At 44.3% G+C, this 26,112-nt stretch overlaps 1 protein-coding gene across 1 annotated transcript in view; it reads right to left on the minus strand.

Moving 5' to 3' along the window:
• Nucleotides 1-25,981, minus strand: part of ppp1r37 (protein phosphatase 1, regulatory subunit 37) — a 41,067-nt gene extending 15,086 nt beyond the window's left edge. Inside the window, exons 1-4 of the mRNA XM_083666379.1 lie at nt 24,005-25,981; nt 9,153-9,250; nt 1,966-2,011; nt 1,638-1,738 (exon numbers count right to left, since the gene is read on the minus strand). Coding sequence (XP_083522505.1) covers nt 1,638-1,738; nt 1,966-2,011; nt 9,153-9,250; nt 24,005-24,743 — 984 coding nt within the window. The 5' untranslated portion in view covers nt 24,744-25,981. The remainder of the gene's footprint in view (nt 1-1,637; nt 1,739-1,965; nt 2,012-9,152; nt 9,251-24,004) is intronic.
• Nucleotides 25,982-26,112: the final 131 nt, after the last annotated feature.

Consider the following 26,112-nt stretch of genomic DNA (forward strand, 5'->3'; position numbering starts at 1 on the left):
CAAGCAGTGATTCACGGGTGATTGACCAAACGGCTGTCAGAGAGGGAGAGCCTTGAGGATGTCAACCAGGTTTACAACGGTAGGGTAAACCGTCTTTGATTTGTAAATAACCCCAGGCTATTGCACACAAGGCACATATAAGCCTGGAATAACAACGACTCAAACCTGGCCTCAGGAGTGAATTTACTGAGTCAAGTATTTGTTATTGATTTCAGCTAATCACACTGCTGCGAGGCGTAGCTCCAAATCAGAAATGTGTGATGCGCAAGCACTGGGGGAAAGTGTGTGGGAGATGATTTATGCAAGGTAAAGCCAATGGCTATGCAGCGTCTGTTTTCAACGCTCTTTCTATTGGCTTAATGAAGGCCAAGTTTGAACCGTTGGTCCACCAGACCTTTCTCGCATTTGGGGCGGAAGTGTCTGGGAACGAGACAAATGCGTAAATGCTATTTTGCATCCGAGAGGCATGGACGGGTTTCATAGTGACGGGCGCCTTGGTGGCATACCACATAATATTGTGACTGCATGGGTTTGAATCCCAGCTCATGCTATGCTGTCATGTCACATGTAATGACAAGGATCACAGAGCCACTATTTAGCTCCCCTTGGATGGATTGACATAACACAGTCTTAAACTTCTGTAAAATTATGTTTCATAATAATAGTGCCAACCATCTTTGATTTATAGGCATTTATATGATAGACCATACCCACAAGCCCAACAGTATGGCCAATTCAAGACATGTTTAAGATATTGGCCAAGACTGTACCCTCAGGCGTGGGTACTACATTCCATGTCATTTAGTGAACCACATCAAGAGATATCCTCCTTTTGGTTAGGGTTAGGGTTAACCCTAACCCTAATTCATTGGTTAACAGCAGTCATGTTGTTTGTTCAAATGGTTAACAAAATTTTATCCTTTGAGCACCTCAGTCCATTGATGCTACATACCAAGGTTGGTGCAGATGGGTCAATAACTGTAAAAGTGTTTTTCACAAAATTCTAAATAGCGGAAAATCTATCACTTTGATGGTCCTATAGGCTTTTTTGTTCATCGTGTCAAATTTGGTGACTATAGGTCATAAAGTATGAGAGATCCCCTCCACTGTTGAAGACAACACACGTGCATGTTTTTATTTTTATTTCCATGTCTTGTATTGTACATGTTGTGTATGCTTTGGCAAATACATACTGCTGACTGCCATGCCAATAAAGCAACTTTAAATTTGAGAGAGAGGGGAACAGAGAGAGAGTGAGAGAGAGAGTGTAGAATGAAAGTAGAATGAGAGGAGCAGAGAGAGAGAGAGAGAGAAGAATGAAAGTAGAATGAGAGGAGCAGAGAGAGAGAGAGAGTGTAGAATGAAAGTAGAATGAGAGGAGCAGAGAGAGAGAGAGTAGAATGAAAGTAGAATGAGAGGAGCAGAGAGAGAGAGAGTAGAATGAAAGTAGAATGAGAGGAGGAGAGAGAGAGAGAGAGAGAGAGAGAGAGAGTAGAATGAAAGTAGAATGAGAGGAGGAGAGAGAGAGAGAGAGTGTAGAATGAAAGTAGAATGAGAGGAGCAGAGGAAGAGTAGAATGAGAGGAGGAGAGGAAGAGAGAGAGCGCGAGAGAGAATAGGGACTGGGGGTCAGCTTACGTCCTCATCCAGGTTGGTCTGCTCTAGATCCACCACTTTAAACTGGACCCTCTTGAACACCTCCTCCAGAGACTCACAGGCCTTGTAGTCCAGCTTCTCACCTGGGCACACACACGCACAATAATCATTCAGTAGCACCAGCATGTGTGTGTGAGTGTATGTATGTATATATATATACATATATGTGTGTGTGTGTGTGCTCAAGTGTGTGTGTGAGCAATAGAGAGAGAAGAAAGAGAATACAAGTGGCACGATGTGTTATGTGTTAAACTCTTCTGTCAAAGACGTCTTTAGCGTAGTCACATGATATGTGTGTGTTAATGCTTACCTTTAAGATCTAGGCATTCGTTTCGCTGAGTCAGGTCTTTCAACTCCTAAGAAACACACACAGAGAGAGAGAGAGAGAGAGAGAGAGAGAGAGAGACACAGTCAGACAAACAGTCCAAAAAAACAACCCTTCAAGAGACACCGCAGTCAAGATTCACATCATAAGGAAAACAAGTTGAAACAATCAAATTGGAGGACAAAAACAGCACCTGCAGGACACGATTGCTCAATGGGATTAGTGTGTGTGTGAGAATGGTGTGGTCCCTGTGCACTGGCAAGGAAAAACATTCAAGTCAAGACCCGCCTATAGGAACAAGCAGAAGCTAAACAATGACAGACTAAAACTGCACCGTAGAACCACATTTTCAGGTGGGTCCGTCAGGTCTCACATAAATTATGTTCACATGTGTATTGGCCAAAATAATTGAGGAATAATAGTTTAGAGGAGTTAGAATTAGAGTTTAGAGGAAAAATATTTTAGGAGGCGGCACACAAAGTAGGTGATGAAGAAGGGGGGAAGCTGGAGCATTTTGCATTTCTCAAAATACCTCATTTTATGTCTAAAACGTGTTGCTGCCTGGCCGAGATGGGCAGGCCTGTCATTTGTATATTGCACCATGGCCCAAGACCAACCCTTGAAAACAGAAAGGTTCTTGGAACGTAACATCGAATGAAAATGCAAGCACATTTGTCCCATCGCTCCGTCCAGTTCAATCCAAGCCAGATCGACTAATCTAAAATTCTCCAAAACTCCCAAAAGAGGTAGGAGAACAATATGATTTGGAGGTATGGCTACACAAGACTACATGTAGCCTAATCTTCATTTAGAAATGTCCCCCTGTATCTATGGTCATCTGGAAAAGTCAGGTAGCCAAATTGCATCCACAGCATGAAGTTGAGACGCGGCAGTAAACCACAACTTGTTCACCGTTTAAAAAGACAGGGCAGGATCAAGAAAAGAATTCTAAAAGGAGGAAAATGTCGGTCGTATTGCCATACCAGTGTACATGAATACGATCACCTGTACACTACCAAAAGCACAGACAACTGCTTTGAAAACATCTCCACGCAAAATGTAAAGCGTGATTTAGTTATTGGGGTTCCGTAGAAAAAAATAGTACACTGTTTTTCATAGAAAATAGGACTCATGAAAATGTCTTCGATGTCAGGCTTGGGCTGGGCTTGGGCCTCCATCTCAACAGGCCGGGGTCGGGTCGGGCTTGCATTTTCAGGCCCGTTTAAAACTCTAACCTTGACCATGCAGACTGAGCTCCACATAATCTGATTAGAGTGTGTTATAGGGGCCTGTGGTGAGTATTGCCCTCAGACACCTCCGCATACATTCCTCTCAGCAGTGTGTGAGTCTTTGTGTGTGGGTGGGTGTGTGTGTGTGTCCACAGAAACCAATTTTATGTTGTACAGTGATACTGCATTACAAAAGAATTGTAATCCTCCCATGGGTGAATATGACACCACTAGAGGGAGTGGGATGACAGACATAGAGGGGGGCTATTCCACCCCTTCCACCACCACCCCCCCCCCCCCCCAATGCAACAGCCCAGCCAACATGCACTCCATGACCTCTGCTCCAGTGCCACGTTACCATCAGCTGGCTACTTGTTTGCGCAGTTAGCTGGTTAGCTCCGATGACGTCCGGGCCGCGTAATCACTAACAATCACCTGTGTCTTCCCGATATCGAAAGCGATAATACACTCACGCCGGTGACGCGATCTCGATACGACAACCAAGAAGTGAAGGGCTATCGATTTCAATCTTGCTAAACGCTTAGAACGGTGGACGTAACAAAAAAAGAAAAGAAAAAAAAGGGGGTGCCAGGTCCGCAGATTCTGTGAAAGGTTCCACTGTTGATTGCTGTGTTTAGGGTTAAAGTTGAATATCGCAGCGCGTAGTCAAGACGTTTGTAAAAGGGAAACTACAGACAAAGACACAAAGACAACCACCTTTCCATTTCCTCCATGGAGGAAAATAATTGTTTTGAAAATAATTCTCTATTGCAAATCGCGGGTCCAGTCTATACAGCTTTCAGGTGGGTTGAGCTGTCTGTCTGGAGGCAACTACAGACAAAACACAGCGCACACACACACACACATTAAGGTGCAAATACTATTCTGCCAGAGGCTAAAGGTGAATGCACTTGAGAGTATTATTGAGGAATGTTAAGAGAGAGAGACTCATTCAGGTATGGTGTATGTGAGTGCAGGGATGAGGAGGCAGGGAAACTCTGGTATGATATGATGTGTGTGTGTGTGTGTGTGTGTGTGTGTGTGTGTGTGTGTGTGTGTAAGCTACACACCACTAGGGTACTGTGGTGCATTTACTGAGAAGTTCGGATTGTGTGTGTGTGTACTGCACTCTGTCTGACCCTGCATGGGGTTCTGGGATTGGTTCTTCTCTCCTGCTTGGGGAGTGTGTGTGAGTGAATGTCTGTGTGTGTGTGGGAGGGAGGGGTGTGGTGGTGGTGGGAGGGGGGTAATTATGGAAAGGGTGAACAGGCCGATGTGTCAGTGAACAGGCCTTCACATAATACAATAGGCATGAATGTCAGTACAGTATACAGTATTCAGTACACTGAACGTGTGTCTGTGTACGCTGTGTGTACATGTGTGTATTCTTAAAAGAGTAATTGTGTATCTACAGTTGAGTGTGTGTGTGTGTGTGTGTGTGTGTAAAAGTAATGGGGAGACAGTGTCCCAGGGGACGCAGAAATGTGACACAGGGCTGCCAAGCATCCAGGCCTCGGGGGGAAAGCTACTGAGGAGCAGGCATTCAACACACAGCTGCAAAAATGGCTCAAGCCCCCCCCCATGCACAAATAACCTGTGGGCCCAAACTGGCCAACTGCCACATGTACAGTACACTAAATAAAGACTGCATTTACAGGGAAGGGGGGAAAAAAAACAGTCAATTCCTCTCTTTTTCTGGTCAGCCATTTGGTTTGACAAGCTTATTTATGTGGTAGGGTTTTCTTTTTTCTTTCTCCAAGGATGACTAAGCAGAAAAAAGGATGTAGTGGACCAGACCAGACCAGAGGGAGGGGGGGGCAGGAAAGAGCAGCCACTGATGATGGCGTAGTTAACCAGTTAAACCCCCCAGTGGAAATACCCAGACTTTATTTCAGGACCTGCGGAAACTTGCCATGCTAGCTTAGCGGGGTGATGTGTCTTTCCACAAGTGTGTGTGATGTCAGCCCCCTTCTCTCTCCCCACCGACTGACTAGGTGGGATGATGGGAGATCCTGTTGGCTCTTCTGCGTCAGAGAGGTGATGCCATCTAGGCTACATCATCATGAACACACACACACACACACACACACACACACACACACACACGGTATAATGGTAACAGTGCTGCTGCCAGCACTCAGGAGCGAGAGGCATAACGTTTTTTTTCTCTCAGCTGAGAAAGCACGAGGGGTTAGTGTTGCATGCTCACTTCACACACACACACACACACACGCACACGCACACACACGCACACACACAATTTGCCATTTTGCTAGCCCCCAGCAACGTTATTTTTTTTTAGACCGTATAATACCATATAACACACTACACACACACACACACACACACACCTAATTACAGAGGTACAGTGGAAGGACAGGGAAAGGAGGAGAGGGAGCTCGAGAGGGAGAGAAAGACAGGGAGAGGTGTGGGAGACAAAAGACAGTACCAGGGAAGAAGGAAAGGAGGGGAGGGAAAGAAAGAGAGGGTTAGCATGTGTATGGGTGTATTTTACAGGCCTATCTATGCAAGTCTCTGGATTAGAGGGTGTGTGTGTGTGTGTGTGTGTGTTTAGTGGCATGTCACAGAGCAAACAGGGGACTGAGATAACGTGTCCCTGTCCTTGCCAGCCCCTCGTCACTCTCCCTCACTGTGACTCATCAGCACTGCAGCAATTATATCACCATCACATACACACACACACACACACGCACGACGCACACGCACGACGCACACGCACGGCCCCAGACAGACACCGACATACATGGTCCCACAGACCCACGCAAATGTACGTACACATACTATACCAGCTGTTTCTTAAAGCCTATTATCAGGTCACCTACTGTCTTTCAACTCCTCCAAAGCATTACCGCTAATCGATCCGGGATGGATGAAGAAAGAGAACGTGGATTTCTGTACAGAGTCAGTGACTTAACGAAACCACCTGCCTCATGGCTAAAGGCAGGTGGACGCTGACAGGCAACTCTACGGTGTCACAATCATTTTCTGACACGAGTGGGAGTGGGTGCTCTGGCCAGATGGAGGCTGTCCCAGAGTCACCTGCACCCACTTCTTTCTTTACGATGGAACCGATGTATATATGCTATACAATTCTTTGCAGTTTTCATTCATTAATTGGCTTGACCGAACCTGTAAATGCGAGAGCTTCTCTGATGTCTAGAGCCCGGAGACTGGGCAAAACGTGGAACGTCTACCCGGCTTAGACTGTTAACTAAGAGAGAATCAAGACTAAAGAAGGAGGAGGAGGGACCTGCCCAATGCCCGGGCCATTTCAGTTGTAGATAGATTTGGTGGGACCAGCCACGTGATTTAAATGTGTTTAAATGTGGCTGAGACAAAGACAGTGATGGTCTGATCTTCCATTGTGAATGGTGATCAATGCCCCCCCCCCCCCCCGCCTCTCAGCCCGGAACACCTATTTATAGTTGAATGACGATGCCCGGTGGATGTCCGGATAGTATAGGCCAACTGGCCTCTCCCCCACCTATGTTCTATTGTTTGGAGGATATTTAAGGAAGGATACAGACCATTCATTATTTGAGTTTCTCGGGGGGTAGCCTATGGGCATCAGTCTCCCGTGTTGTCCTTGACACACACACACAGTGCTAGACATATGGTTCAACTTCCATTTGTTTACTACAGTTTATTTATTTGATACGTTACTTTAAATTGGTTCATTTGTCGATACTCGTTCTCATTCTTCCGATGTCCATTAATGTGATTTTTGTTCGCTAGATAAAGGTTCTGTTAGAACAGCACAACGTAATCATGACTGGGTTATCCCTTTAATGTCTGATGTTCAAATGCAACACAGAGTTGAGTCATCGGCTACAGGTATTATTATACATTACATACATATTATACAGCATAACCTCCTCGTGGTCCATTGTAACTTGAGAGCACGGCGGTAGCATTTTGGGGTAATTCTTAATGGAATCTAGGATCCGATATGATCCAAGTGTCTGTCTCACAGGGATGAGCAAATCATTATCCATCATTATTAACCCTAAAATATCTTTTGGAGTCAGATATAATGTCATGTTAACTTGTGTTAGTTGGCCACTTGTGTGTAGAGTCTGCTTCATCGTGTCCATGACCGTCTGAAGAAGTTGTACTGGGGGAATAAATGTGTGTTTTTTATTCTTAACCCGTCCAAGTCCTTTTCTCTATCCTTCAATGTTTTTATCCCAATTCTTCATGAGAAATGGAACAGTGGACACATTCCTCTATTCTGATCCCTCTCTATGCAAGGGCGTGGGTATCTATCTACGTTCAGTATTTGTGATGCATTCGAAAAATGTTTACAGTGGGCTGGTTTTTGCTTAGTTCGTGTATGGGGATGTGGGTGGGAATGTTTGTGCTTGTAAGCAAGTGTGTGTGTGTGTGTGTGTGTGTCTGTGTGTGTATATGGTGGGTGGGTCTTGAGGTGTAAGTACTTCCGTAAATACACTCACTCATATTTTCCGACGAAATGGCCTAGCTGACGAGTTAAAGAGTGTTTGGTCATGGGCAGGAAACTGTGGATACTTAAGGAGGAGAGTGGCTCCTTGTATATTTTCTCTCTCTCTCTCGTTTCCTGCAGTCTACGTTTCCTTCCCTCTACTTGGCTGACATACATGTCGTAAATCTCTCTAGATTCTTCTCGTCAATCTCATAAACCCACGGTATCAGTACTAGCGGATGACATCGCATATGTAAAATACCTTATACAAGAAATGAAACTAGAGCAGACTGAACATTGGCGACTATAAGCCAATCACAATCCAAGCCAGATTGTCTGTCTCGTAATCTGTTATCCAATCACTAACCCTCCCCTTTGCGCTACGGCGGAGGAGTCGCTCAAGGTAAAATAGGCCTTTCAAAGCTTTTTATCGTTCATTCTTTTATCTGTCACCGAAACAAAGTCAAGTCTCAGCATGGCGGGGATTCAGCGGAAATAAAACAAATAATTGATTAAAAGGAAAGCCTGCCCTCTTTATTTACAGAGTAGGTAACCGCTGTGGGCTGATAAACTTCACCAGTCCTGGTATACCACTGTGGCTCAGTGTGTGAGGTGAGCCAACTGCAGTTGCACCGATCCAATAGGCTACCCGACTTTTCAGACGACCGTAGCCTAGGTATAGGGGGGCGAGTAGCCACACAAATTGTTTTACCTCTCACTACATCACAGTTTCTGTCATCAATAGGTTGAAGAACTGAGAGCGTGATCTGAAAGCGGCGCACTGAATGATGCTTTCGGCCTGCACTTCTGAAGCAACCTTCCCCTGAACTCTGCGACCGCACCCAGAAAAAAAGCTATGCCTAAGTTTTTAATTGATGCAGCTGCTTATTCGGTTGAGTTATTATGGCAGAGAAAAACAGTATGTGTAATCTTGTAGGATTTTTTCCATGACCCTCCAAAGTTTTCATTTTCATCACATTTCATTTTTTTCCCTTAATTTTCCATGTGTTTTCCAGGCCTGGAAGACTAGTCTTTCTTTTTCCAGGATGCGTGGGAAACCTGCATAACCCTTTTATGTGTGAATGCATGTACACAGACACAGACACAGACACAGACACAGACACACACACACACACACACACACGCGGCAACCGTATAAAAACAAACACTGCTGAGGCATTCTTATCATATCCTATTCTTAGAGACTAGGGCACACATGACCAAGCTAACTCGCAACCAAAATGCAAAAAAGTACCACAGCAGCACAACCTTGCTAGGGAACCCCCCCCCGCCCTCCATCTTGGGAGCTATTGAGCTCTGCCAGTCAGGGTAAGCCGAGAGGGTTTCCGGGTTGGAGAGGCATGGTGTTTTTCTGATTGGGTGCCAGCGGGGGTTAGGAGGGGTGAGAGGCTTGTATTGGTACCAGATTATGATGAGGTAGGTGGTGGCGGTGGAGGATCAAAGCCTACGTTCAGTCTCACCTGTATCTGTTTGAGCACTTTGGGGATGGGTTTACAGTTGAGCTTCTGGCACGCCTGTCTGTAGGCCGAGAGGATCTCCTCCACTGTCACGTTCTGGGCTGAAATACAGAAAAGCAACCATTTATTTGATGTTCGGTCACACCCACATACTGTACACACAGTGAGTAGGTCTGTACAGTATTTGTAAGCTCTGTAACATGAAGCATGAGGCGGGGAACAGTGGCAAATACACTCTCTAAAATAACTGGTGTGTGTCTGTGTGTGTGTGTGTGTGTGTGTGTGTGTGTGTACACGCATGGAGGTCACATTTTGGTGCAGTCAGCAGTTTGGCTGCAGACACTAAAGGTGAGACAATTTGTCCTTCCCTTCATCCACCTCGCTCCCTCTGCCCTTGCCTCTCTCTCTCTCCGTCTCTTTCCCTTCCTCCATCTCTCTCCCCCTTTCTTAATTTCTCTTGCTTTCTTCACCTTTAAATGACCTATCCCACCTTCTTCTACCCCACCCCCTGTGACAGTCCAGTCAGCCCCTCCTCATAGACTATTGCCTAAACCTCGTCGAGAACCGGGCTTTCCCCAAGTTCGGAAAAGCCTGTGGAAAATTCGAGGCGGAAGTAACATGCTTGCCACCCCTCCTAACCAATCGATAGGCACCTCAAAACACTCTCTACTGTGGCTTCAAGGAAACCTGATGCTTTTCAGTGTGGGCGGTGTGGGAGCGAGCATGATTGTGTGGTTGTGTGCACGTTGGCATTGTATGTGTGTTTGACAGAGCGTATGAGTGTAGATCTGCTGGCGGGAGAGTAACACACTGCGGCTTTGTCTGTCTGCAGGACAAGTGTTCAGTGTTCTCAAACACACACACACACACACACACACACACACACACACACACACACACACACACACACCACCCTCTCAAGGCCGATATCTCTACAGATACCAGAACTATATTATACAATAATACTCGACAGATACAGAAGTCCATTTCCAAACAGCCTTGGCCCTAAGCCAGCCAACCCCCAACTTTAGTAACCCTGTAATTACAGCCAGATACAGCTAGCAGGACTTAGGCTAAGCTAAGCTAAAACATCCAGCCAGACAGGGCTCAGTGTGACGAGTCTGCTCCGCTTTTAGACCCAGACTGAAACAACAACAGCCTGCTCCAATAGGCCTGCTTGGAAAGCGCACAGACCCAGAGAGTTGGTTATGCAACCCGCCACGCACTCACACAGACAAGTGCATGCACGTACGCACCTGTTAGAAGTGTTTCAAGGCAGATATAGAGATAAAGAAGCTTCCACTGTAGTCATTACAAAATGTTTCCCGTGTGTGTGTGTGTGTGTGTGTGTGTGTGTGTGTGTGTTCATAAAGTGGCGTAATATCTATGCCATAGTATCATAAAGTTGTCGCCTTGACTCCCCCTACAATCTAAGGTCTCGGCCACACCAAACTATCTGATTTACATAGATAAAAAAATATATGTATGAACGTATACATATCGGATTTGATCTGTGGAATTTGGCGTGACTTTTGAAACAACCTAGCATCTGAACAATGCGACCTAGCAACTCAATACAAAACCTTGTTTCTAATTGGCTAAATGGACGAACGGACTGTGGAAACTCCATTGAACCTTTGTTTGGCCGTAAAAAAAATGGCCAAAACGTATTGAACAGACACTGACAGACCCTTGTCTTCTCGGTTGTCCATCAATAGATGACTCCCGTAGAGGAACCGTTGGCTCAATCAGTAATGAACGGGTAGCATCGGGACCTTAGTCTAACCGTGTCATTTCAGCAATGCCTGTTGCACCTTACAGCTCTGAGAACAGAGGCTCAGTCTGAGGTACATGTCGGCTCCTGTGTGTGTGTGTGTGTGTGTGTGTGTGTGTATGTGTGTGTGTGTGTGCTCCTGAGAACACTGTGTCCTTGGAAAAGCATTAGCCTGCAGTGTTGTTGTAGAGCAGGAGTGTGTGTAAACAGTCCCCGAGGGGAAGAGAGAGAGACGCAGGGAGCGGTACGGGAACGGAGCACATTCCCACAGCCCCCCTGCTTCTCAGACGAGGTGCACACACACACACAAACATCAACCCTGAATATTGAATACATAGAGACAGATACACACACACAAGCAAGTACTGTACGGACGCACGCACGCGCACACACACAATATCATACAAAAACTGCTTGGTAACACAGGACAGATCTATGTAAAAGATGTGGGCCTCAATCAAAAACGGGACTGAAGTGGGAGAGTCTGTGAGATTGCTAGGTGTCTGCAGCCAGAGGCACACGGCGTACCGTATAGACTAGCTCCAGGGAAACACCAGGAGAAAACGGGGAAATAGCCTAGTCCCGAAGTACCCCCCCCCCCCCCCACACCACCATCTTATCTGTGTGTGTTTTACCGTAACAGCAGTGAGTACTCATATATTTACCTTTAAACAGCACAAAAAAACACACTGTGTATGGAGGACAGATGGAGAGAGAGAGGCCTGCATTACACAATCCCTAGATCTCAACAGTGCTTGAACACAGTTTGAGAGGGAGATAGGCCAGCTGCCCATCTGTGCCAAAAACACCATTCCACCCCTCCCTCACTGTAGAAGGTCAAACAATTAGCAGGCTCAACAAACCACTTATTATCGCTAGCATTATATAAAGCCTACATAATCAGTGTGTTTATTAAAGGCACCTGGCGGCCTCACAGGCTGTTAAAAGTGCTGGGTTTGTTGGAACTGTTGAGCTTTTTCCTTCGAAAAATGGAGGACAAACATGAATATAAATGCATTTTTTCCATTCATTCCATACACTTGAAGGGACAATTCACCTAAAAAATCATAATTTCTTATTCTTTCACATACTTTAGATGATGGTTGTTGACAATTAGTGACACCAGGTTACCTTTTTCGTAAGTGTGACATAATTACTTTTGCAAATATAGGTAGTTGAGATGCTAGTTTAATATACAATAAATACAAAATGTATCTGAAATTTGGGAAAATAATGCTGTCACGCTTACTAAAAAGGTAGACAACAGACAACATGCAAGTAAGGTGTGTGTGATAGATTAGGAAATGCTTTTTAGGTAAACTATCCCTTCAACATCACTACGTAGGTCATCCGTTCTTCGGGTAGACTACAATGTCCAATATTTTCAGTAGCCTATATGTCGACATGACGTGATGCATCATACGATAGTTTCTATTTAAAGCCATTTGTTTGAAGCCAAATTTTTTTTTTTTTAATCCTTTCTTCTAGCATTGTGACCGCCAATAGCCCCTGGTCCTAGCATAAATATTTTTCTCTTATGATGAACTGATGGATAGATGATTCACTTATTTAGTCAAATGTATTTGTTGTAAGTTGCTTTGCATAAAGGCATCTGCTAAGTGCCATAAATGTAAATGTAAATGTACGAGATGTAGCTCAAGATAACCCTCACCGTGGTCAGTCCCTGGTTAGGTTACATGGTAAAACAATGAGAGAATGCAGGCCAGAAGTGAGGTGGTGGCACAAGGCAAGGCATGGCACGGCGAGGCGAGGCGAGGTGAGGTGAGGTGAGGCATGAACAAAAGATATTAGAGTGAACCTGTCCTGGCTGACTCAGAGGAGCAGCTATTATGACACCACAGTAGCTCTTGCTCTCCATTCTGCCTAATTATTGTTGTTGGCCAGCCTCCATAGAGCACTCATGGAGGCAGTAGCAGCAGCACAAGTTAAATGAAGTGCCTCTGAGCTTCCAAGCCCAATAATCACCAGACTGCGACAACAGAGCTTAGCTTGCCGATTCAAATTCAATACACGCAAATTAAAGTGGTGCGGTACAAAAAGAGACATGAATGAAGAAGATGAGAGTTTGATATGAAGCCTATTCATTTGAAAACGCACCTGTGTGTGTGTGTGTGTGTGTGTGTGTGTGTGTGTGTGTTTCTGTGTGTGAGATCAAGTTTAAGGTTTCCACCAACCAATCATGCATGTTAGATCAGTAATCAAGTAAAAACAATTTCACCAAGCCAACAACTCCTCCCTTCTGCTCTTGCGCATTCAGTTCATAGATCTGGAAGAACTGGATCGGTGAACGCAATATGGGGGAATCTAGGGTGCTATTGATCATACCTGTCAAGTCCACTAACGGAGAGTGATTGAAGGGCAGAGGGGAGAGCTTAGCTTAGCTCTGTGAATTGAAATGTAGCCTAGTTTTTAAAAACGGGCAATCTGCGATTCAAAACAACAACAAAGCAGTCTGTGCGCCACATTTTGGCAAACAGCTGAGGGACGGGGCTGGAGAAATGTAACCACTCTCAATGTCATAGACCGAGCTACGGATGCCAGGACTGACCAAAAGACCAAAATGATAGTTTGACCATGTTTTGAAGTTATACCGGGTTTGTTTACAGACACATTGTTTACAAACAATGGAGTCAAACCATCTTATATGTTGGGTTCTGATGGGGTAAGAGAGAGAGAGAGAGAGAGAGAGAGAGAGAGAGAGAGAGAGAGAGAGAGAGAGAGAGAGAGAGAGTGTAAGGAGGTGGAAGAACAGACGTATGCAGGCACGAGTAAAGGATGGGCGGGAAAGAGAGGAAAAATAAACAGGGGAATAAAAGAGAGGAGGGCAGAGTGCACCCAGGAGGCTCTCAGAGGGTGCAGCAGGATTTCGCCTGAGGCTTTCCTTATAGCCAGCCAGAGAGGGGAGAAGAGAGAAGCCCAAAACGGAGAGTAACAAAAGGAAGGTTTCCACCATTTTGCTTGCCCCGAAACCACCAACTGTGCACTGTAATGCTGGCAATACTTTAAGCGGGATGCATCTCTCTTAACAATGTCCGTGAGAAGATTCTTTTTTTATTCAAATTTAAAGTCAACGGTGTGAAAATCTGTTGCTAGCAGTGCAAATCGCACCTGTAAAATTCCAAACCCGTTTTGAATTAATTGGCGCGTCCGGTCTCCAGTCTATTAAGAATGTTATTTTTGTCGTTGTGTGGCTTATGTAGACGAAAGGAAAATGGAATCCGGAGTTAATTGAGAGATCTGTCTGAGAGATCACGCACGCGCGCACGCACGCACACAAAAGAAGACTGATAATTACAGGCCATTAAAGTGATCCCTGGTGAAACAGGCCAAACCCGCTCTTTCCTCAAGCTTCTACTATAGAAGGCTACTCGCTGGCTGTTGTCTTGGTTGTTACTGGTCTAGGTGGGGCAGGGACCGGGGCAGGAGCCAGTCTATGGTTGTCTGCTCAGGGACTGACTTACTCCAGCCTCCGTACACTCACTGACCTCTCAGATCCTAACACATCCTATATTAGGGGGAGACTTCCTGAAGTGCTTAACATGACAGCGAGGCCTATACTATAGGATAGTGACCATCGGTTGCTTTCTGCGGTAGTAACCTGGTCGACATTCTGTTCCAATTAGATGTCATAACCAACATGAATCAGATCCCACCTGAACATGGCCAACAGTTCCATAATATGGACTCTGTCAACTCAAATGAAGAGGGTCAGACAGGACGTTAGGGTGAGTCCCATAGTTGTAGGCCTGTATCACACCTCAACGTACCCACAACTTCAAGTCACCTCATCGAACACCTATGAATAAGCGTCTCAATACCTGACGTCATGTTAGAATGTAAACAAAATCTTTCTGAGCTGCCAAATGACAGTTTGTAGGCTATACCTATTGGCATTTCAGAATTGGAGCTCATTGCATACAACACACAACAAATGCAAAGCAAACTAACTGCATTCTTCAGAATACATCCAAATGCATTCCGTCTGACCCAATTTCTCTCAGGGTGTGTCAATCTCTTTATTCCTCCCTTCTCTCTCTCGCTCACTCACTCACTCTCTCTCTCTCGTTGACAGGGAACAAATTGCGAACACACAGCGGCCATTGGCACTGAGCGTTCTCTCTTCACCACGGCGACGGGGACAGGGAGGAGCCTAGGGGAGTGTGGAGACACTTAACACTTGCTCAGAGAGACTGTCTCTGGGCAGAAGGGAGCTCATTAGAATGAGTAGAACAGACAATCCCATCTAAAGCAATGTTCTGTGGTCGGAGGATCAGGGGCCATATATGGGGTGTATCGTTTCACAATGCTCATCAAATTCTCTCAAACTCTTCCTGTTCCTTTATCTATATTCTAACACACACCACATTCTGTTATAGTATTGGATGGAACACATTTCCGGTCATTCTAATTCTACACTGGGAAGGGACTGGGACTGGGGCCAGGTGTTACCAGTCTCAGCCAAGCCACTACAGATAAACACCCAACTTGCAGTAGCCACAGCCTGCAGAGTCATCTGTGTACCTCATGTGGGACTTGGGTCTCAAAGGAAGAGCATGTGTAGCCACAGAATGAACTGACAAGGCGGTGGGATGGGAGGAAAGAAAGGATTATGATTTGTTAAGCTCTGACTGAAAAGCTGCTTTGAGGATAATACCTGGGCTATACACTCTTGTGGTTGATAATCTTCTAAAAACAGGACAGATGCATCCTTTCTGATGCCATGGATGAATTGTTACCATTATGTGATGCCCAAAACTAGTTCTCTTGATACAATTAGCTAATAGAAGGCACAGATGCATGAATTAGGGTTGGGCGTGTCAACATTTTTCATATTCACAATATTATTTTATCATGCCAGTGATATATATTCATTCAACATAGTGACCCTATATTCATTCAACCGCGATGCTCCGCCGCAAAGTCTATGAACATAACATTAATGGTAAAACGCTTCAGCAATCATGGAACTTAGCTTTGCGAGTTCCTTTGCACTAGTGCAATTATGGTCACCACTGATTTAACAGTTGTGTCAACAACTCTGCTGCCGCTGACAAAGTTCTCCGCGCTGCTCCTGCCTCCTCCAGCTGACTATTACTGCTGCTCCCAATCGTGCACAGAGCATAGGCCACATCTCACTCACTACCACACTCTAACGCCACGATTTTCCTGACTTTCAAACAAACCCCCAAAGCCACGTGACTTCTTAGTTACAATCAAATAATTAATTAAAAATATAGCATTAAAGTAAAACCAACTACACACGGTGAGATAGTAAACATGTCGGGAGAATACGGGCTGCAAGCATTTCTCAGTGCTAGAAGCCGACGTAAGCAACGAAGCTTTCATGGGCAGATACGTTTGGAACATGTATTCTGATGACTTTCCCCATTGTTTGGGGAATGAGGGCATTCGTTTGAAACTTCGGGTTTAGCGAATGTGAATGTCTCCGGCTCATTTCTATGTTCAAAGAGGGCGCAATCCTGCACGTGGTGGCTTTAATACTCTGTTAATATCAACAGAGAATACATCATATTTTGACCTGGTGTATATTTGCTTCAATGTCATAGTGGCCCGGATATAATGGGAAACAGGCGTTTATTGTAGACTCAGCACTTATTGGAAGTTTTACTGCCCTGATGAAATCGCAGAGAAGTTGTGACGGATCAATCGTGTATTTTTTCGCACATTTAAAAAAAAAATGAATCCCTGATCTGGAGTTTTAAGCACTTTTAAGAGAACAACATGATGATATGCTCCAAATATCACATATCTAATATGAGACCAACCCTGGCATGAATGACTGACAGTGTGGGCCCAAGGGAAAGGGAAACCCACCCATAGTGGATAATCATTAGCATCTCATGGGTGAGCAGTGCATGTCTCTGAGTTAAATGAAGGTGTTAAGTGATATGGTGACATCATGCAGGCCAATGCCAGACAGATACAGGTGGTCTACTTGGCTACAGAGAAGGGGGAGAGGGGCTGGCTGAAAAAGTCTGTGTGGAGAGAGACATCGAAGTCTAGTCTCTCAAATGGGACTTAGTAAAGAGGTTCTGTTCTGGAAGCGGTAACCGACATAAATCAGATCCCACCTGATCATGGCCAACAGTTCCCTAATGTCCACTCAAATGAAGAGGGTCAGAGAGGTCAGGGTGAGGACCATAGCTGTAGACCTGTACCCACCAAGTCACCTCATCTCAAACTTAATAAGCGTCTTAATACTTGACATGTTAAGAATGTAACCAAAGTCTTTCTCCGCTGCTAAACACCGTACGATCCTTTCGGTCATCTAAAAATTTTCAACGGTACAGGTGAAATAAATCTCCCATGTAGGACCTTTCCTGTCTTCTCAGATGAGCGCATATGAAAGAGCAGAAGGATGAGGAGGAGTGAAAGGTAGCCTAGCTAGGCAGGGGTGGACTGAGGGTTTAGTGGGGTCAGGACACAGTGTGGTAGGGCAGTCACAGGCCACTGACTGGATGGAATAAGGGGGGAGCCATTCGGACCAGCCTCCAGGGGAGGGGAGACAGACCGGACTGTGGCCAGCTACTTAACATCGGAGCGCTAGTGTCTAAAATAGCCCCCCTCCACCTCCACATTCTCATCCCAGCCATTTCACACCGCCATGCTACAGAGGGTGACAGCAGCGTCATTCACACATGACAGCTGCCAGCCCGACCGGTTACAAGGGGGTTAAGGAGGAATGCATTGGTCCATGCTAGGGAGGGAGAGAGGCGTCCCATAGGGGTCTGGGCCTTCCTGAGAATGGCCAGGATGTCTCCTTGTTCCATTCAACACTCCTGAACACATCAGGGACCCAGTGCAAGAAGAGCACCTTATGAAAGTCAGACAGACCACTCAAACTGAGTACTGTTATTCCCCCCCCCCCCCACCCCCTTTTGTGTCTGGAATTAGTTGAGAACTTTATTCATAAAAGGGGCAATGTATGGACATTACAGCCGAGGCCAAAGGACTCAATGGGATATGACTATTAATTGTTCTAGCCACAAACAATGGATACAATCTTTAAATTACGCTAAAACACCTGAATGAATTAAACCAAATCACAACTAATGGGCCAGAACAATTGTAGCAGTAGGTTATTTGACTCTCAATTGCGAGCACATTCTCCTCCCATCACTCTGTCCAGGTTCAATCCAAGCCAGATCAGCTAATCAAAAATACCTCCAGACCTCCAAAAAAGGCGTGAGAAAGACGCTACACAGACTAGACCAGACGCAACCTCACAAGGGCTGAAAATAATACATTTGTTCGTAAAACTAAACGAATGTCCACTCCTGTGCGCACCGGCACCTCATATTATTACAATACTCAATATTACAGTCGCCTATTATATAATAATAAATACATAATATTACAGCCTACTCAACGCCTCATTTCCTCAATATCACAGTGTTTACAGCAGCCTATTCAAACTCAGATTAATGCCTTATTTTTTAAGATGGGTTCATTTTAATTCATAATTAACCAATATACTTATAAGTCTATTTTCTATATATTACATGTACCTTATCAAGTACAATAAATATCTGTAAGTAGGAGTCTATCTTATTTTTCATGTCCACCAATCAGGGGAGGTAGGATTTAAAAAAAATGAAATAAATAAAAAAAGAATTATGCAACCAATTTCTGATTGAACTTAATCAAATCTGATCTATCCTTCCAAAATGTTCCACACCCACAGGCCTGTTTGGAGCACCTGACAGGCCTTCCCTCCCAGATAACTCTGCTCCGCAGCAGAGGCTAAGAAATGGCTGCTAACAAACGTGGATTCGGCAACGATGATGTGGCCCGAGCGGGGCTCAAGTGTGCTGAGGCCAGAATGGAATGTGATTATGAAAACGTTCAGCGCTCATTTGGAGCTTGCACGCTGGTCAATAATTAACAGAGCACTTGGCAGAGATGCTCAAATGGCCACAATTCTATTTCTCTCACTGCCGAGAGAACCGATCCGATTCCCGGTGTGAGGAAATTCGCCTTGAGAAGAAATGACTCAAATAGGAACATTTGACTCACATTTGCCTTCATATCGTCTGGCATAACAATTACTTCATATAATAACAACCTTAACCTATACCTGAGCAGGAATACCACATTTAGGCTCGGCCAAGCCTCAATATTACGTCTTAATTGGTCATAAAATGTGGTGACTGATAAACACAGTAGTACATATTAAAACCGCATCACGTTCACACAGAGCATTGCACAGCGATGACAGACCCTGTAGCAAAGACATAGTCAGACACATAGGGATTGTGGTAGCATGGGCAAACATTGTGCCTGAACTGACTCCCCCACAGGGCTCTGTCTATTTATAAGTGAGTGGGCATTTTTTGGGCAGTGTCAACCAGCCCTCTTTAAAACCGATAAGAGGAGAGATTGGGGCTTTTTGTGAGGGCAGCTAGCCATCCTGGCTGGGAGAGAGAGAGGCACTGGGCAGCCCAGCACCATTTTCCCTGAGGGAAAAAAATGCACAAGTACAAACAATGTACTTAATCCTAGTCTAGGCCTACACCTTGGGGTGTGGGAATGGCAGAAGAATACAACAGTCTTTTTGCTGTTAGTCATCTTAATTCGGCCTGTTTGGTATTGTCATCCACTTGTTTTTTCAAACGCTGCTCAGCTAAAGACTAAATAAACAGAGATCGTCTTCCCAATAGGCGCAGCAGCTTTCCCCCTGTGAACATCAAAATGGATGCCTCTGGGTGCACTGGCTCCCAAATAAAGTTCATACAGACAAACATTTAAAGGGCAGGGTTCATGACCCCACACAGCAGGTGCACAGCAGGACACACGCACGCATGCACGCCTAGGCTCAACAGGTCGTACTTTGGTCCACAGCCACAGATCACATAACTTCTCTCAGCAATCAGACTTCACGAGTCAGTCAGTAACTACAGATCTGCTGCCAAGTTGGGCCTTGGGTGTATTGTCAATGAGACTGCACGTAGGCTAAACGGCTTTCTCTCCACCATTCCTCATGCTTAAAAGGCTAATTTCTTTCACTTATCATTAGTGTGCTTGTGAAGAAACACACTGCTGTTCTTTGTTTTACTTAAATGTATTATTTGTATTCCACCTGTTACTCCTCCTACTGCTTTTATGATAAACATACCATTTCAACTTTATAATGTGCAGAGAAGTCTAACTTAAGTTGCTTGTCTTCAATTTTTTAATGCTTTTTAAAATATAATCAATTGAAAGTGCACATTTTAACATTCGAGGTCTATTGTGAGAGAAGATGCAACTTTTGGACACTACTGTTCTTACACCTTCCAAGTGAAACACTCGAAACAAACTTTAAGCAGACATCTTTTATTAAAACCCAAAAATGGTATGGCTATCTTGCTGGATAGCAAGTTTCTTTTGTCTCTAGTTAACTAAGTAGACTAACCAGGATGCCACTTAATTAGGTTGCCACCATTCAATCTAATCTAGAAATATAGCTAGCTAAGTAATTAGCATTAGTGGGCTTGCTTCAGCAAAATTATTTTCATACCTCTCACGATTCTCCCCAGGATTTTTGAATTTAAGTTATTTCGGATAGCATTGCTCACATAATTTCTACTCCCTTTTTTTCTGCCCCAACCCTCCCCTAATTGGAGGACATGAAAATGTATATTATATTTATAATTGTACAAACCGGTAACATAATGACCAAATTCAATCTGTAACAGAATTACTAAAATTGAATTGGCTACATTCACCTATTGTACAGGTTGTACAAAACCTAAAAGAGTTATTCAGCTGTCCCTGTGGGAGAACCCTTTTAGGTTCCATGTAGAATGTTCTTGGGTTCCATGTAGAACCCTTTTCACAGAGGGTTCTACATGGAACCAAATAGGGTTCTTCATGGAACGTAAAAGGGTTCCAAAAGGGTTCTTCCACAGGGACAGCCAAACAACTGTGGGAAATCATACAGTAGAAGTTACAAAGCCCTGCATCACCATCATCATCCTCCTCCTCCTCCTCACCAAGCACCGCATCAACATCCTCATCTCATGCGGCAACAAATGGACTTCATTGTTGTTGAGTACAGTGGAGAAAAAAAATCCAGCAAATCACACAAATATGAAGCACATGTAACTTCCATTGAGAATGATGGCATACATGTTGCACACTTCTACAAAGAGGGCACAAAGAGATTTATCTTCAAAAGAGCGCACTGACACATGGTGTAGTGTCCTTAAGGCAGACTTTCATGATACTTTCCACACCAGTTGCAGACAAAAAACATTTTCATTTCGCAGAGGCCATCTCTGAGGAAACCTATGAGCAGATTGGTGACTGTGTCTATACGACATAGGCCTACTTGTATTTAATTTGTTAGAAGTAGGCCATGTGCACAGAGTTGTACAGTTTATTAAACTTTGCTAACAATGGTTTTTGTTTGGCATGCGTCTGTAAGTGAAACATTTAGTCCCAGGGTCATTCTGTTACCATGGAATTGCCCTGATAAAGTATTGTACTGATAAAGATATCAGCCATATCTCTGCCCTAAATAACATTAGCCTATCATGCATCATGTGATTTCCCAGACACCCGCCCCCTTCCTGGTACTATCAGTCGGACCTTTGAAACTTAAATAAACTGATAATTTCTTCTGGGCCATTGCTGTAACTAACATGTCTATTTTCAGTGCCATTTTTCCAAGAACTCCGGTGATGTAACTGGGAGAGACGTCGCCGGGGCTAGTAGGGATGATCAAGCCTACTTTTCACAGATGTCCCCACTTCGCCACTCAACTCCCATGTAAAAATGTAAGAATGCTGGTCGGCCTCCTAAAAATTGCTTCCACTAACCATCTTAGTTTCTGTCACATCCTAATTGTGTCCACATGAAAAGGCAAGTGTAAATGGAAAAAAAGACACACTGTGGCTCGCATTATGGACGTGTAAATACAATCCAGACACAGAGGTAGTTAACACCATTCTGTTAAACTTTGTTTAAATTAGACACGTGACAACAAGCCAAGGAACGGGACATTTAAATGAAATCCGATTACAATGCAGACACGGAAGTCAGATAAATGCAGCATTTTAACGTACGGCGTTAATGTGGGCTAGACATATCCGATCATATGTGATCCGATCACAAGATGCATGTTAATGCAAGGTGTAAATGGGGTCAGAGTGATGTCCAATAACTTAGCAAAATTCTACACAGTGTTCATATAAACTGAACGTATAACGCACATTTCTGGGACCCCTTTTTGGCTCACCAGTGACAGGAACAGCAACTACATTTGCTGTTGCGTAACTTAACTCACATTGGAGAGAGTTCTCCAGACTAGATCACTTCCATTACGCAGGATTGGACATGTTAGTTAACCCAAGTCTTGTTTTTAACAACAAGAAACTACACACAACCGCACAGACACTCAACAGTAGGACAATGTGCTGTATGCAAAACAGCAGAAACTGAAACAGAAAAGAAAATCCCAGGTACTTATTCTGTGTTGTGTGCCATGTTTCAAAACATTTAGATAGAAATGTGGCCTATAGAGAAGACAATGCTCCACCACAGGGACTCATGATTCTTCTCTGCTCTACTTCAATCTACACTTTTTGGGGGCATAGGCAGAACAAAGTAAGACAAGGTACAGTGCTAGTAACTTCAAAGGGGGGATGTAGAGACATACTGCGAACCACATCCAACATGATCTTACTACAAAGACGTTTTCATGAGGCAAACAGTGCCCAACTAAAATGGCACACCTTTGAGGAGTGTCAGGTTTTGCTAAATGAGAAAAGACACACCAAGAGATGTCTAATGGATCAAATTCCTTTTTACCTGGTAGGGAAATTTTCAAGGACTATTAACAGATAATGAATAAAACAGGGTTTAAAACATATAGGCCCAGGCTACATCTCCCTTGTTATGACACCTGTAACTATTAAATGACAGCTTGTGGGTTTTCGGATCACTTTGAAAAGTACAATATATTACCATTATATTATGATTACGACTGTGACAAAAAACTGCGTGTTGTGGTAAATGAGAGAATATGCCTAAACTAGGGACGCACCAATTAATCAGCCAGTAATCGATATCAGCCGATATTGGCAAAAATGTGCACAATCGGTGATTGGCCAATTGCGTTAAAATGGCTGATTGTCCTGACCAATTATTATCTAAATAAGCGTCAAATCTGCTCTACTCGTATAACAAATATTGGATGACACACCAAGGAGCATGCAGAGTACCTCAAAATGGCAGCAGCAGCTAAAAAGAAACTCCCCCTCCCATCAACCAGACTCCCTCGGTAGCCCAAGCATTCGAGAATGGCAAAAAATTCAATCGGGCCAGTTCCAAAGCTAAAGGCATCACTGAGAAAGTTATGGGATTTCATTGCCCTAGATGACCAGCCTTTCTCTGTTGTGAAGGACGTTGGCTTTCAGCGGCTGATTGAGCATATTGAACCCTGTTACACACTTGCCTAGTCTGCGTTATTTCTCAGATGAGTGTCTACCAGAAACATACAACTTTGTAGCTACACACCTACGTGAGCTCCTGGCCCTTGATATAACAGCCATCGGTTATATGGAGCTCCGATGTCAGCCCTATGGGTATGCTTAGTCTCACAGCCCAATGGTTAGACAAAGATTTCACGTTGAGAAAAACTATTCTGCACGCACAGGAGTTTTTCGGGGTCAGAGACATCTATTAAGCAAAGAGGTTGACACAGACCATGGAGTTAAAACTTCATTAAAAAGCACGCTATTAGAGGCTGTGAATAAATGCTTTGATACAACTGAATCTGACCCCCTTTAATGTATCACAACCCTACTGGATCCGAGGTATAAGGCCCATTACTATGTTGGGGACACAAAACAACTGGACATGTTGGGTAGGCCTGCTGGAGATGAAGACGGGTGCACAGCGCAGGGACAGGTGACAACAATGTGGAGAAGTGTAGGATAGCATCTCCACCTTGAGGTCGCACCAAGGCAACAGACACCATCCCAACAAGGCCTTCATAAAGATAAAACAAGTACATAAATCAAGCAGTCATAGTAAAAATGCAATGAGTAATTACCATGTCTCCAGGGATCCTTGGGCTCCATCGCTCCAGAGACAATATCCTCATCGGAGGGAAAAGTCACCCTCTTGCCTCCTGGTTTGTGTTTATCATCTGCCTCCTCCAGGGTAGGGGAGAGGGCCTCTTCATGGGCAGAGCCCTGAGGCAAGCTCTCCTGCCGGGGTTCTGAGAGTTCTTTCTCTCCATCCTTATCTGAGACAACGTCAAGGGTTACGGAATCAGGATTGGTACCGCTTGAGGAGGATGTCTCCTCTGCCAGGGATGGTCCCTGTTCTGTCGATTCAGACTCCAATACGCCACTTTCATCTAGGCTCAAATCCACACCGATATCCATATCACCACTATCGTTCCCTTCCTCAATAGAAAACACAAGGCCCAGTGGTCCTGTATCCTTGATACTATCTGCCTCACGGTGGTCATCATTAGAAACATTTAAGTCAGAACTGACAACCTCAGAGGTGTTCGGGACACTATTGTTCTTATTGCCATTAACCTCGTCAATTTCCAGTGTCTCTTTAGCCCGGTGGTTGTCCTTGTCTCCTCGTGGGTTGTCAGTGAGTCTGGCAAGCGAGGAAGTGTCTGCGGCCTCTGAGCCAATGCCTTGTTTACCCAAGTCTCCATCCATCAGTTCCGAGATGCGGGGTATGATCTCTTCCGAGTTATTGGTGGTATTATCATCAACATTGTTCTTTGTTTTGACATTGCACAAATCTAGAGCTTGCTCTTCGATATTCATATTTTCATTTCCAGTGCAATATAGACAATTGATTGTGTTGGGCAAGAAATTTCACAATGCCAGAGTATTCAACTAGCTTGACAGATGTGATGCACCAAGGACTCAGTGTATTCAGTCTAGACTTAATGTAGACACTGATTATTGACAATTAGACGACCGTCTCTTTAATCCTTAATGCCGAAAATAATTTGCTAAATAAGTGCTTTCACCAACGATGTTAATGACAAAAAAGTGTAATGTTTATGCGAAATGTCAACAATGAGACTACACAAGTGCATGCTTTAGATCACATAAATTGCACAGAATCCTTCAGACGAATTATTTGACAGCTGACTGTAGGCTACCCAAACATCACTTTATTAAATATTGGTATTATGAGGGAAGATATTATGATGCTTTGTTGTCTGAAGTTTCCACCGTCACATGTCCAGGAACTTGAGTGATTAATGGTTGTCAGAAGACGTGGCTACACACCTGTCAAACGATTTTGATCGAATCATCGGCCATGAATTGCTCAGCGACGTTTAATCCTCCTCACCAAGAAACAATAACTTAACCTTGTTTATCCCAGTTGTTAACTCCAACCGATGTCTCGCTAGCAATAATTGTTTGGGCTAACTTGTTAGCCAGCGACAAAGTGCACAACAGCAGCTGTCTGTTTCGTAATCACACGCCGTCGTCGAATTCGTATGGTTAGTCAGTGCGTTATTGAAGCGGATATGGAAGCAATGTTTGTTTTGGATGCCTATATTTTGGGTGACTAGCTACCTGGTCCTCACAAGTCCTCACGGTGCCTCCATTACGTTAGCTAGCAAAAGTGAGCTAGCTTAAACCAAGAGAATTTCATTTGCATGAAGCAAGCTAAAGTAGTTGCTTAACAATGACATCTAGGCTCGCGTGTTTGCATGCACCTTTTTGTAAGAACAAATTCCTTGTCTTCCGGAGTCCTTCATCGTTCTATTTCAAGAAAAACAATTTCCGAACGTCGCTGTCTCACCCGTGCACCTCGTATCACAATCCTCGAGCAAGGAAAAAAACAGGCGTCATAGTCCACAGCATGTTTCAATCGTGCTAGCTAGCAAGCATATGTGTCCAAATGTTTTCAAATGCCGAGCAAAAAGTACATTTCCGTATTGATCCTTCAGTTAAAATAAGAAATGTCGCTACGTTTGATATGGATCATATGTAACCAATGTCAAGATGCTGTTTTTCTTCTCCTTGTGCTAGCTAGCTTCCTAGCTTGCTCAAGTCCAACAACTGTTTGTTGTCCGTACGTCCGTACGTCATCGCATAGGGGCATGTTCAGTAGACGTAACGTAAAGCGCTCCAGATAGAAATCGAATTCGCAGAGCGGGCGCATACGAATAGA

Source organism: Argentina silus (assembly GCF_951799395.1).
Source record: "Argentina silus genome assembly, chromosome: 3".
Classification (NCBI taxonomy): Eukaryota; Metazoa; Chordata; class Actinopteri; order Argentiniformes; family Argentinidae; genus Argentina; species Argentina silus.